The sequence below is a fragment of the Vitis vinifera genome, chromosome 11 (assembly GCF_030704535.1).
Source record: "Vitis vinifera cultivar Pinot Noir 40024 chromosome 11, ASM3070453v1".
In the NCBI taxonomy this organism is placed as follows: domain Eukaryota; kingdom Viridiplantae; phylum Streptophyta; class Magnoliopsida; order Vitales; family Vitaceae; genus Vitis; species Vitis vinifera.
Window position 1 is genome coordinate 4,025,452 of NC_081815.1, and position 12,414 is coordinate 4,037,865.

At 32.6% G+C, this 12,414-nt stretch overlaps 1 protein-coding gene across 1 annotated transcript; it reads right to left on the minus strand.

Moving 5' to 3' along the window:
• Nucleotides 1-937: 937 nt before the first annotated feature.
• Nucleotides 938-7,166, minus strand: LOC100266175 (potassium channel AKT1). Its single transcript, XM_002281751.4, has 11 exons — nucleotides 6,873-7,166; nucleotides 5,445-5,810; nucleotides 5,293-5,350; nucleotides 4,878-5,195; nucleotides 4,532-4,777; nucleotides 4,345-4,443; nucleotides 4,226-4,258; nucleotides 3,932-4,117; nucleotides 3,574-3,768; nucleotides 3,384-3,459; nucleotides 938-1,889 (listed from the first exon to the last, which is right to left on the minus strand). The coding sequence occupies exons 1-11, from the start codon at nucleotides 7,058-7,060 to the stop codon at nucleotides 1,036-1,038; spliced, it is 2,619 nt and encodes an 872-aa protein (XP_002281787.1). The 5' UTR covers nucleotides 7,061-7,166; the 3' UTR covers nucleotides 938-1,035.
• Between the last annotated feature and the right edge of the window lie 5,248 nt (nucleotides 7,167-12,414).

A 12,414-nucleotide genomic window follows, 5' to 3' on the forward strand; every position in this document is an offset into this window, starting at 1 on the left:
TGTTTGAATGCTTTTCTTTATAAATACGTAAGACTATTTTTGCGTCCTACTATGTTGGTGGGTGCGGGTGCATACGGCATCTGCATTCAGTGCCTTTCATACCTTAGTCCCGTTAAGAATCATTTCTATGATATCTAGTAGACTTGTTTTACAAACTTTCCATTCTTTCTCTATCATTTATCATGTCTGATTATATATGGTAGAGTGTTCTCTCTGTGAGAACAATTGAAAGAGGACCACTATGGTGTCACAACTCAGACCACATCTGTCCATGTCCCATGTCCACATTTATGATCCATTGCATTTGTCTAATTATTTCAAGGAATGAAGACGACCTACTTGGACAAGATTGATGATTTTTTCATCAAAAGCTCATTATTCTCAAATATATTTAGTTTTTGGGATAAATAATTTGGACCCAAAATGTCGGGAGTTTATCGACTAAATAGGCTTATAGGAAAATAATAGCTCAATTAAAATTGTTGTGTAATGAATGAAACAAACATTATATTATAAAAATTATATGCAATAATACCATAAACAAAACCTAAATATGATTAGCTGGAAAGATTAAGGGCAACAAATTCAAATTCAAACTTGGTAAGATTCAACTTTATTCAAAAACTATATATTGAGCAATTTAATCAAAATCATATTGGTCTGTATGCCACTGCTTTTCTTTTCCTTTCCTTTTTGGTGTGTGTCGTGGGGTGAAGATGCCACAAATTACTAGCGCTTTCATCCAATAGAAATTCAAAACAAAGGCCTTGGATTTTAGGATTATTTATTTGGCATGTTAAATGGGTCTGCAAGGCGTTTCCCTCTCTGGTTCTTAATCAAGTAGTGCCTTGGCCTGAATTGCTTACTCTTCCTGTGTTACCCACCCTTTGTTCCCATCTTTGTTTAATGGTCAGAAACTTTTAACTTTACAACAAAAGACAAAAGGTGATCTTTCACCATCTTTACATTTTGAATTTACTTTAAATGACAAAAGACATTGTGTTAAAGTAGGGAGGAAAAAAAAAAGTCTTTACTTCAACCATCACTAACAAAAACAAGATGGTCTCCATCTCTAATCAACTCTATAGCATCAATTTCAGCTCCATCTTCGGTCTGAACTTTTGCATGGGAGATACCGAATTTTTTGGCTCCAATCTCAAGTAGCTCTTGAAAGCTCTCTGGAAGTAGCATGAGCTTCCCTGCTCTATCTCCCTTTTCTGGACAGCTTATTCTCACTCTAGCAGGGTAACCTTCCCCACTTCTGGCAGATTTAGTAACATTTACGGACAGTAACATGTCTCTCTCCCCAGTGTGGGCAGCTGACATGATCCCAAATAGTGAGTTGTGGAACTTGTTAGTTCTACGTCTCGGTCGGTTATGCCCCCATGATCCATCTGCTGCTGGGGAGGAGCCTCCTTGTGGGAGTGGAAAGATGGAAGGATCACTTTTAAATTTTCCAAGGAAGCGAATTCCATGCCGCTCTTCTGAAATACCAATGGTAGATTGACTTTTGTGCTCTTTGCAAGATTCAAACAGAGCTTTTATATCTTCGTGTCCTTGCTGATCAGCTAGATCTCTTGGGGTCCAGCCATGGTCGTTTGTTCTGTCAATATCAGCTCCTTGGTCCAAAAGGAATTTGACCATTTCAATGTTTTCCTCACAAACTGCAGCATGAAGAGCTGTATTTCCAGTGTTGTTAGGCTGTGTGACATCCCCTCCATAGTGAACAATTTGCTTGAGCAAGTTCAAGTTCTTCAGCTCAGCAGCGGTGCAAGCAAAGTGACCGACGTCACCAGAATTTATGTTTGCACCATTGTCCACAAGCAGTTGAATAACAGATTCATGACCACCCACCATTGCTTCCCATAGTGGTACCACTCCCTCCGAGTCTGCATACATATGAAATTGAATTAACTATTATTTTGAGATAATGATGATCTCGATCCTAAAATAATGACTAGCAATTTGCTCTCTGGACTTGGAAAACTAAGAAGGGTCAGGACCAGATCCAAGAGCAAAGTCAGAGCCATTATATAATTCATCAGTGAAGGTATTTTAATGGTATAAAATAGAAAACAAGGGTTATTAAATGATGCCAAAGAATAGACAACAGTAGAACATATGAAACAACTTGCACAATATCTTTAGCACAATAATGAACGTGCCCATGTCAAATAAGGCTAACTTACTATGTATGTTCGCATGGGTGTCTAACCAAAATTGGAAAAGAAAGACTAGAAAGTTCAGCGGAAGTCAACAGACATGAACCGGGATTGATGGATACTCCAAAAGAAAACTATTTTTGTGAAGTCAACTACTTCATGGGAAACTTATAACAAAGGAAAGGAAACTTATATATTACTAAATTGAGACAGGCGTGGGACGGCCACAACCTCCATGCCTGCTAACATGGGTTTAAAGGACTAAAATAGTTTTTTCTTTATACAAGGGGTATGAGAGCTACTGTGAGAGTACATGGAGGTCAACTGAAAACTTCAAAAGGAGAAACCAGATCTGGGTATATGGAATCCGAAGTCAATAAATGTAGGGAAAAGCAACAAAACCTTTGGCGATAATAGAGGAAAAGGAGTGGGAATGAACTGTAGCAGCAAAGTCTAACTAAATTGTGGATGAGGCTAAGGCATGGAGCATGTGTTATGTTTATACATCAAAGATGAAAATTAAAAATTAAAATATATATGACCGTTACAAAGTTATGGCTTTGTATAAATATTTCAAACAAAACATCACCATCTGACTATGCACACATAGTAGAGAGTAAGGCATGTTATATGCTTATTTTTGTATTGGCATAGTGGGGTCATAAAGGCATGCAACTATTTGTTTGCAATACTGAGTTTATCAACTGGTATCGTTATTTAGATTTCCTAGCAGAGAAGGCCAATCACACTCCCTAAAGTCAATACGTCTAGCACATTATTTATCCATATCACTAGGACAAATAATTTAGCTTGACAAACAATCTTAATTTATACTTGATGATAACTGTAAGTGACTTCATGATTGAATTGTTTTATACATAGAAAATAAAAAAATGCTTGAGACTTCAGCATTAGGATCGGCTTTAGAATTGAGAAGAACCACATTAATTGAAAGCACTAGAAGAAGTCTTAATTCCATGGTTAATAATTGAATATGATAAACTACTGGTAGGTACTCAATCTAACCTACCAGTTGATTAAGGAAAAAAAATAGTACACCACTCAACAACCATTCAGCAGACACCCTATCCAGGGCAAAATAGAATATTACAATATATGCCAAAACATGTGCAAATGGTAATAGGAAGAGCAAAGATGATTAAGCAACAGACATTAGCACAATTGGCTGGATTATGGATTCAATAAAGGATGAGAAAATACCTCTATTGTTTGGCCCTGCCCCATAATCTAGTAGAAGAAGTACACAGCTTTCACTTCCTTTAGAAGCTGCTATGTGCTGGTTTACAAGGATTTAAAAGAAAGAAAAAAGAATAGTGTCAGTGGAATTTATTTTTTCAGACATTGATGTATTGAAGGAATCTTAAATCAGAAACAAAAGATTTTCACACACCAGAGCTGTCCTCCCATTGCTGTCGGATTCATTTGGATCCAGACCACGTTTCAACAACTGATGCAACAAAAGGTCATCTCCTCTTAGTGTTGCAAAGCACAAACTGAGAGGTAGGTCCATTCTACCACGAGCTAGCATGTTCTCTGTCTCTACCAAAACTCCCTCCATGATTGGGTCCTTTAGGTCTTTCAAATGCTGTCCCACCAATAAAGGAAAAGCCAAAATATAATGCATTAGCCTTATTTTCCATGTTTCCTCAAGACTATCACCAATCAAATATAAATAAAAATACTGACATTATACTGTTAGTTTTACCCAGTCAGATATAATATCAGCAGGGTATACTGTTTGTACAAACCTGAAGGAGATTATTCATTATTATTGTCCCGTCTCCAACATTGGCCTGAACGATATTCAAGAATGTAGTACGGTTCAGCCGAAGCAGCTGGCACAATCGCTTCGTCCGCACCGTAAAGAGCTGTGGCCTATAACAAAGAACCCCAATCTCACCACAAAGGTCTCCAGTTTTTGCCTCTCCAACTACCTGCAATCATTTGATTTAATTTCATTTAATCATGGATACCAGACCTATTTTCCCTAACCCAAAAGCTTAACTCAAAAATTCAGGTGTAGAAATACTGATCAGACTTGCCTGTTCAGTGCCATTTTTGAGAACCAGAAGATCCTGTGGAATCATGTAAATGTCAGAATTTATTTCCAAAAATTAAGTAGATTAATTTTAGACAACAAAATGAAAGGTAAAGTAATCACCAAAGCGCCTGAAACGACTATATAGAAATCTGTGGGTGCTTCATTTTGCAAGATCAGATCTTCCTTGGGAGGAAAATACTCAGCTTTCATCTCCGACACCTTCAAAATTTACACAAGAAAGATCCATTGTAAGGAAAAATATCTAAGAATGAAAATTTGACAATAATGTCAGTTCTTAGTGAATTACCAGCTGAAAAAGCAAGTCATTGGATACCCCACGAAATAAGTAAACCTTGTCCAAGAGAGAGTAGAAAAGAAAATGTGAAATGCTTGACCGAATGGCCTTTGGAAGGGAATCAAGAGTCTCTTGCTGCTGAAGTCCCTCTGAGTCTGTTCTGAACTTCAAACATAAGTGTGCAAGCATTTGATCTTGCAGCCGAACGGGCAGTTGGTTCCTCTGTGCAAAACTTGAGGCGGCTTGAATGGTATCCCTCTGTAATTGAATATGCAAACAAGAATAGAAAATGATTAATGGACCAAATAAATACCATTAGAGCTACTGAAATACAATGACAAGTAAAAAATGTACTCACAAATCTTCTAGTTCGACTTGTCCCATGAACGACCAAGTTGGTCATATTCCCAATCAGATATGCTGTCAACCCAAGGTTGAAGAGCATGTAGAAGATGTCAAAGATCATCTCCCTTGTATTTTCAGGATGCAAATCACCATAGCCAACAGTTGTGAGAGTAGTGATAGACCAGTAAATCGCTGTCACATAACGGATCCACAGGCTTTGTTCAAGGAAGTTATTCATGGAGGCTCCAATCCATGTCTTTTGTGGGTCATGATAACGTGCGGCAAGAAGATAATAAAAGCATGCAGCACAATGAACTGCAAAAACGGTGACCTGTGAAGAACGGCCGAAGCTTAATAAGAAAGTGAATTACTAAAGAATCTTATTTCTTTCATCTAAAAGGCCAAAGAAATTTATCCTAGACACTTACACAAATAAGTTTTGCGCATCGAACCCAAAAGTAATTAAAGTTCCTATCTTTCTCCAATCTGTTAAAAAAGAGGAATAGAACAAACACTAATCTTGTAAACATCACCATCTTGTATTTGAAATTTGCAAGAGGTAAAAACCATCATACCATACCTAGCAAACAGGGAACTAACTCTCCGAAGGCGCCAGAGGCGAAGCATGTTGAAAAAGCCATATGACTGGAAAGGAGAGGGGGTAATTTTTCTAGCCAGTTCAGAAGGGATTGTGGATATGACATCAAAGGCCAGCCAGGTACTTGTATACTTCCAAGCAATTTGCTTTGGATTGTCGACAAGGAGGTAGGTAGTTTTATCCAGATAAGCTACAAAGAAGGTAAGAACGATATCCACAGCAAAGAAACCATTGACAACATTATCAGTAATGGAGAGCGGTGCCTCTGGTTTCTTAAGGAATCCAAATTCGAACGGGGACACCCAAGCAGTATAGAAGACCAGAAGAACCAGAAAAGTCTCCCATGTCCTGCAATAATCAGTTTCATCTGGGCTAATTAGTATGGCTTCTTCTGATTAAGCAGCTCAAATTTAACTACAAATCTAGAAATAACAGTTTCTGCAAAACCCAGATTGCACACAATTAAACATGAACAATCTGGGTTTCGCAGGTTTCTAGACATGGGTATCCTTAAATTGGTTTTCAAATTCTTATTTTCTGTTCTATCATACAAGAAAAAAATATATGAAATGCGAAATGCAGGAAGACTTACAAAAGAAAAACCAATACAGGTTTTGCAGAACCTGAAAAGGATTCTTCATAGAAGTCAACCAGAATATACTAAAGGTCTCCAATAAGGAACACTTTTGTCTGACTTTGGGAGAGAGGGAAATATCATCTGAGAAAGATGAAAAAGGCACCACCTCTGATCCTCTTGGTGTTCTTCCCAGGTTTTTGCAAATTTGCAAAAATGAATAAAATAAAAATAAAAATGCACCATGTGAAAACTGAACTTTTTGGCATAGAATCAGCTATAAAAGTTCACAAAATTAATAAAATAGTAAAAGGAAAATTCGAAGAAAACAAGACAAGGTATACTTTTGGCAACTAACAAAGCATTACAAGATCCAATCTACTCCCTTTCCAAATACCCACAAGAAAATCTAAACCTGAGGTCAACATAACCAGTTATCGAATAGAAGGCAAATAATTTTTTTTTTTTTTAAAAAAAAAAAAAAAAAAAAGAAGAAGAAGAAGAAGAAGAAGAAAGGAAGAAAGAAAGAAAGAAAAAGCAAAAGAAGCAGATTGAATCCAAACTCAAAACAACCCTGAAGGAAGAAAGGAAAAAAGAGAACCATTCTCAGAAAGCAGAAGTGAAAAACAAAAAGAACAATTCAAAGAAGGAAAAACTTGAAGCTACTAACAAAGAATCACAAGTTTCAATGCCGTCATTTTTCAAATGCCCAGAAGAGAAGAATAACCAAACAAAACTCTGAGGTCAATCTGTCCAGCATTAAAAAATAAGACAGAAACAAAAGCCAAGAGACAATTAAGAAGAAAGAGAGAAAGTGCCGTATTAGATTTGCTCACCTGTAACGACGATCATAAGGTGATAAGATGAAGTTCCTGAGCTTGACTCTGCGGTTACTTCTGGCTCCAAGAGATGGAAGAATCCCAGTGGAGAGACTGTAGTGGCTACCATCTCTTGATAGCTGCTCAATCTCAGGTTGGCCACACACAGAAACCCCGAAACCTCTGCTCATACACACATCCACCATTGTTGCTTCTGCACAGCTCTCTAGCTTTGCCCCTGCTATTAGTCTTCGTCTCCTTTTATAGTACGCGCCAGCTCTCTGTCACTATTACAACAACACTCTTACTCTTACGGTCTTACCTCTTTCCGATACATCCGCCTTTTCGTCTCTCTACACCCACCTCATTTAATAATAATAATAAAAATAAAAATAAAAAGATAGTGTCTTAAAATTCTTGTATAAATTATTTCTATTTTTATTTTTGAAAACAAAAATAAAAAATAAATCCAAACATATACTTCATAATCAACTTTCCATTTCTTATTTAATTTATTACAATATTTTGTTCATTGTTTTTCATAGGCTTTTAAATGTCAAGTGTGAGTCACATGGATGGTGGGTTTCAATAAATTTTTTCCTTACATGATATGATTAAAAAATTGAATTTCAATGAACATAAAAATGATACCATTTATGCCCAATACCTCCCAAATTGCTTTAATGCATCCATATTTTCTTCTCCATGTAAATCTACAATGATAATACCATTAATATATTCTTAATTATTATTTTAATAAATGTGTTTTTTCATTATCAAGTAATGCGCACCCTAATTTGTCTTTTCCTAAAGGATTTTCTCTCAAAGTAGAATACTTTTTTAAAATAACATATATAAAAAATAATTTGAAAAGTAAAGCACTTTCAAATTTCGAATAGACCTCGATTTTTTTAAAGTAAATTCGTGTTTTTTTTAAGATGGTCCAGTATAAAAAAATGAAAACGTCTTTTCAAAAGAATTTAGTATATAAATAAAGGAAGTGATAAAAAGTGTGGTTAATGATATATTTTAAAAATAGCATTTTAAAAAAAATCAATAGCCCCGTGCATGTGGAATTAATTGGAGGATTAGTTGAGAAATTTTTACCTTTCCTACGTCTATTTTCAAACATGACCATTTTTACCTTTCTTATATCTATTTTCAAATATGACATTTTTTTTTCTAATAAACAGAAGGTATGCAAAATTTCAATTTGACTAAAATATTGAAATTTATTTATAGAAATTTCACAAAAGTTCTATGCACGCGAAAGTAGGAATTCATGCATGAATGTTGGCCGTAATGTTGAAACGACCAAAGTCCAAATATGTTTTTTTGGATGAAATTAATTTTGTCCGGCTAACTTTGTTCGAATCAGTTGAATCTTAACGATTTCTGTTTCTGTTTTCAAGCATATACTCTCCTCTTTTAGTCGTGCGCTTTTAGGAAGTTTCATTCTGCTTTCTGTATTTCAAAACATGTGTTTCGCTTTTTTTTATGTTGCCCTTTTTTGACTTATCACGAGACAAAACCTCCACTTTGTGTTAATGCTCTGGTGACATTTGGTGGGTTTGCTCTTTTTCGTTCCACCAATATCATCTCAAATGTAGATTTTTTTGGAAAAGTACACCAATTTAAAAAAAAAAAAAAAATTAAAACCCTCAAGCTAAAAATAAATTTTAAATTTTAAAAAATTAGGATTTCAAATTTATTCATCGAAATAATAAGTCAAATGTAAAAAATGAATTCATCGTTTCAATCCAATATAAAATATGAACCCTTAGTACGAAAAGATGAGTTTGGTATAAACACTCCAAAGATTTAAAGAGTTTATATGTTGAAAAAAAATAAGTTGATTTTATATTAATTTAGCAAAAACTTTTTTTTGAATAATATTTTTTAAATTTATAATTAAAAAAAAAATACACCATAAATGTGGGGAATTAAATAATATATGAACGAACTATTTTGATATTTATGTGTCACCCATGATAATACTTTATATATAACGTAAAGGGCTCGCACTTGGTTACATGTGACATGGAATATTAATCTATTAAGAGGTTTAAGCCATAAAAATGAATGGTAGAACTTTTTTGGATAAACCAATTTCTTTCGGCTAGCCAGTATGTAGTATAGTTTGGACTTAGGAGCTTTGTTATCTAAAATGGAAATTATTTAAATATCTTCATTTATAAATTAGATCCAATGTACGAAATATAAAGAAATATGAGAATAATTTTAGAGTATGTTAAATTGTTTAGGTTTGCTTATGTTGGCATATTATAAAAGTCATTAGACTCACTTCTTCTTTTTTGTAAATTACCTTCGATTATAGAACACCTTCCTCGATTTTAGGGATGGTTACTAGGAAAAGTCTCTTGTACGAATTTCTTAATCGAGTATGATTGTTTAATCTGTTTGGGAAGGGATTATCGAACATAAGACTTTAGTAGGCGCACCTAGGGCTCTTAATATACTGAATTGATAAACAATATTAAATTAATTGATAAAGATATGAAAATGACAACCGCGGTCATAAAACTAAACTATATTATATTGAGATAAGTATATCCTAAAATATTATTCTTTTAATAAGATATGATATAAAAATATATTAAGATATTATACTCAATAGAATATATTATGGTATATTTATATATACTCAATAAAAAATATATTGTATTTCAATATTAGATATTTGTTTAAATAAAAATTCTATTATATCATAATATTTGTTATTAATAAAATATGAAACTTCCTTCATGTTTTGGACACAATGACATTGGAAGTGTTGGAATAGAGAGTGAGAAAGAAAAATCAATTCCATTCTCATTCATTAGCATGTTTTGATTATTTCTTTTAGAATCAAGAATTAAGTGAAAATCAAATTTTACTTTCATTATAATTTTGGTTTATCGATCTCTTCTATTCGGTATAATGATTCATTTCCACTCCTATTTATGTATATAAAAATTAACATTAAAAGAATGTTAAATGTAAAGAATGAGTGTTTTTTTTTTTTCTCTTATTCTTAATTTTTATATAATATTAGACAAAATATCAAGAAAAGAGATAAAAGGAAATGAACAAAAATCCCCCGACACTAAAATAATTTCATGGTTTGAAAAATTGAAAAATAATTTAATTTTTGTTTAGATACATTTTCTATTTTTAAAAGTAATTAAAAATAAATAATAAATAATAAATAAAAAGGTCTCCCCGTAGTGAAGAGCACACTCATTTATTCACCTTAGCTCTCCACTTTTTAGGCCTCCTTGCTTGAAGTCAATTGAATCCATTACACTGACTCAAACGTAATTCTTGGACGAAAATGCCCTGCTAGACACTATTGAATTTTAATAATTTTTATATAAAATATATTCTTACCTTGTATCTTTAAAAATTATAAATAAAATTTTAAAATCTATTATCTTTTAAAATAAAGTCTCTAAATGCTAATTACAATATTATTTTTAATATCCATACTTAGGGTTCTTCCAATAGGGTGCCTTGATGTGGCATTTCTTGGGAATGTCTCCGTTCTTGTGACAAATAAATAGACGACAAGGATTAGAAAAAGTTACAAACTTTGAAATTTTCAAATAACAATGTGTAATGTGAAAAGACCACAATAACCCTGAATTTTACTTCTCATGAGAAAAAAAGTCCAACACCTATTAATCAATTTTCAAATCACTCTCTATTGTATTGTTTGCTACACTTACCATAAATGGTTTGTAAATGTATTTAAAAGAATTAAGGGATGGAAAGATATTCAAATTATTTAATTTTTATATAAAAGAGGAAAAATAAGTGCAATAAATGAATCTAAATTCGATAACCTTTTATGAACATCTAAAATTATAAAATTAAGAAAATAAAAATAATAATTTTAAGTTTAATTACATTCTTTTTAATTATTATTTCTTAATTTTATCCTAAAATTGATACTAAAATATATTAAAGTATTAATATAATGATAAATATAACAAAATTTTATCAAATCTTTTTTAAGTATTAACAATTTTCAAAGTGATTAAGTTGATGTAAGGAAAGGGTATGATAGAAATACACTAAATGGACAAGGCAAATTCATGTATAGGTTTCTATGCATCGAAAGCGTAAACCACCTCAAAAAGCCAATCCTAAAATATTTGTTGGTATTCTCGTGATATTTATGTTTCTTATAGAAATTATATATAATACAAATGTACTATATGCAACAATTGCGATGACTAAGAGTACAACCAATATGGCACGATAAAATAACTTTAAAACAATTAGTTGTAGGAGATTAGTATAACATAAATATATCGAACGTACAAATAAAATGCACTAAAAGTACGATGCTTACAATATGATTACCAAAAGCATTGGTCAATACTTATGCATAACTTTTATATATAGTACACAAACCACTTTCGATAATTAATCTTAAAAACATTTTTTTTTACATTTTTAAAACATTAAATTTCTCTTCAAATTTATATATATATGACCGTAACAGGTAATTTTTTTAGTATTTTTAAGGCATTTAAGTTATTTATAAAAATCATCTACTGCACGAATACACTCAATATACTAAATAGATTTATTAAAACTCTAATAATTTGCAATGATAATGTAATATAATATAATATAAACATAATAATCACAAATAATATTAATAGTCGGTACAATATTAATAGAAATGGTATAAATACCACTAAAAAATAACAATAAAATTTCTTAACTAAAATTTGTTTTTATTAATAATAATATGAAAATATAATACTAATAAAGAAAATAATAATAGTGTTAATATAATATAATAATAAAACTAGTCTTAAAATATTAAATAAAATAACAGAGAAAGCGATGTTATGTCACAATTTAAGGGAAAAAAGAAAAAACCATGATTAGAACTAGAAATGATCAATTTTTTAAAATATCTTCAAAACAACAATAATGTTGAAGCATCACTGTTTGACTTCAGGCCTCATGGAGGATAGCTAAATTCAATAGCTATTGGCAATTTGGCAATTGGCATCATAAATGGGCAGTTTGGAGGATCATGGATTCATGGATTCATGGCCTGTCGCTGAATTTTAATCCACCGAAACTTTGAACCCTGTCTTTATTCAATTGTTCATGGAATGGACGACCCTTTTTTCTTCTTTTTTTTATCATTTTTTCCCAATATTATCATTTTTAGTAGTTTCATATAATATAATAACCTCACCGCCTGTGATAAATGACTCCACTCCTCACTTGTTGATGGCACACTGAAAAGTCAACCCCTGCAACCATGAACGAGTTGACTTTTTTGCAAGCGTGTAGCCATCATCCTCCATGTTTGACCATCCCATGATTCAATCCCGGTGTCCCTGGCCCGTCCTCACTCCGAAAGGGAGTCTCCCTAATCTGCCCCCTCCCTTTTTTTCTTTTTTCATTTTAATATTTTGTATTTTATAGTAAAGAGGAATTTCTATTAGATATTATGCCATTAAAGGGACTTCGACCTTCTTCTTCCTCTGTTTTCTTAAGACCCTTTCAAACCTACGTTCTAAGAATAGAC

Bases quoted from the DNA above. Each gene is read 5' to 3' on its own strand.
- LOC100266175 (XM_002281751.4), bottom strand. From the start codon at position 7,060: ATGGTGGATGTGTGTATGAGCAGAGGTTTCGGGGTTTCTGTGTGTGGC. The intron at 4,778-4,877 runs GTGAGTACATTT...ATTCAATTACAG, and splicing joins CAAGTCGAACTAGAAGATTT to AGGGATACCATTCAAGCCGC. The intron at 4,259-4,344 runs GTGATTACTTTA...ATGATTCCACAG, and splicing joins TAGTCGTTTCAGGCGCTTTG to GATCTTCTGGTTCTCAAAAA.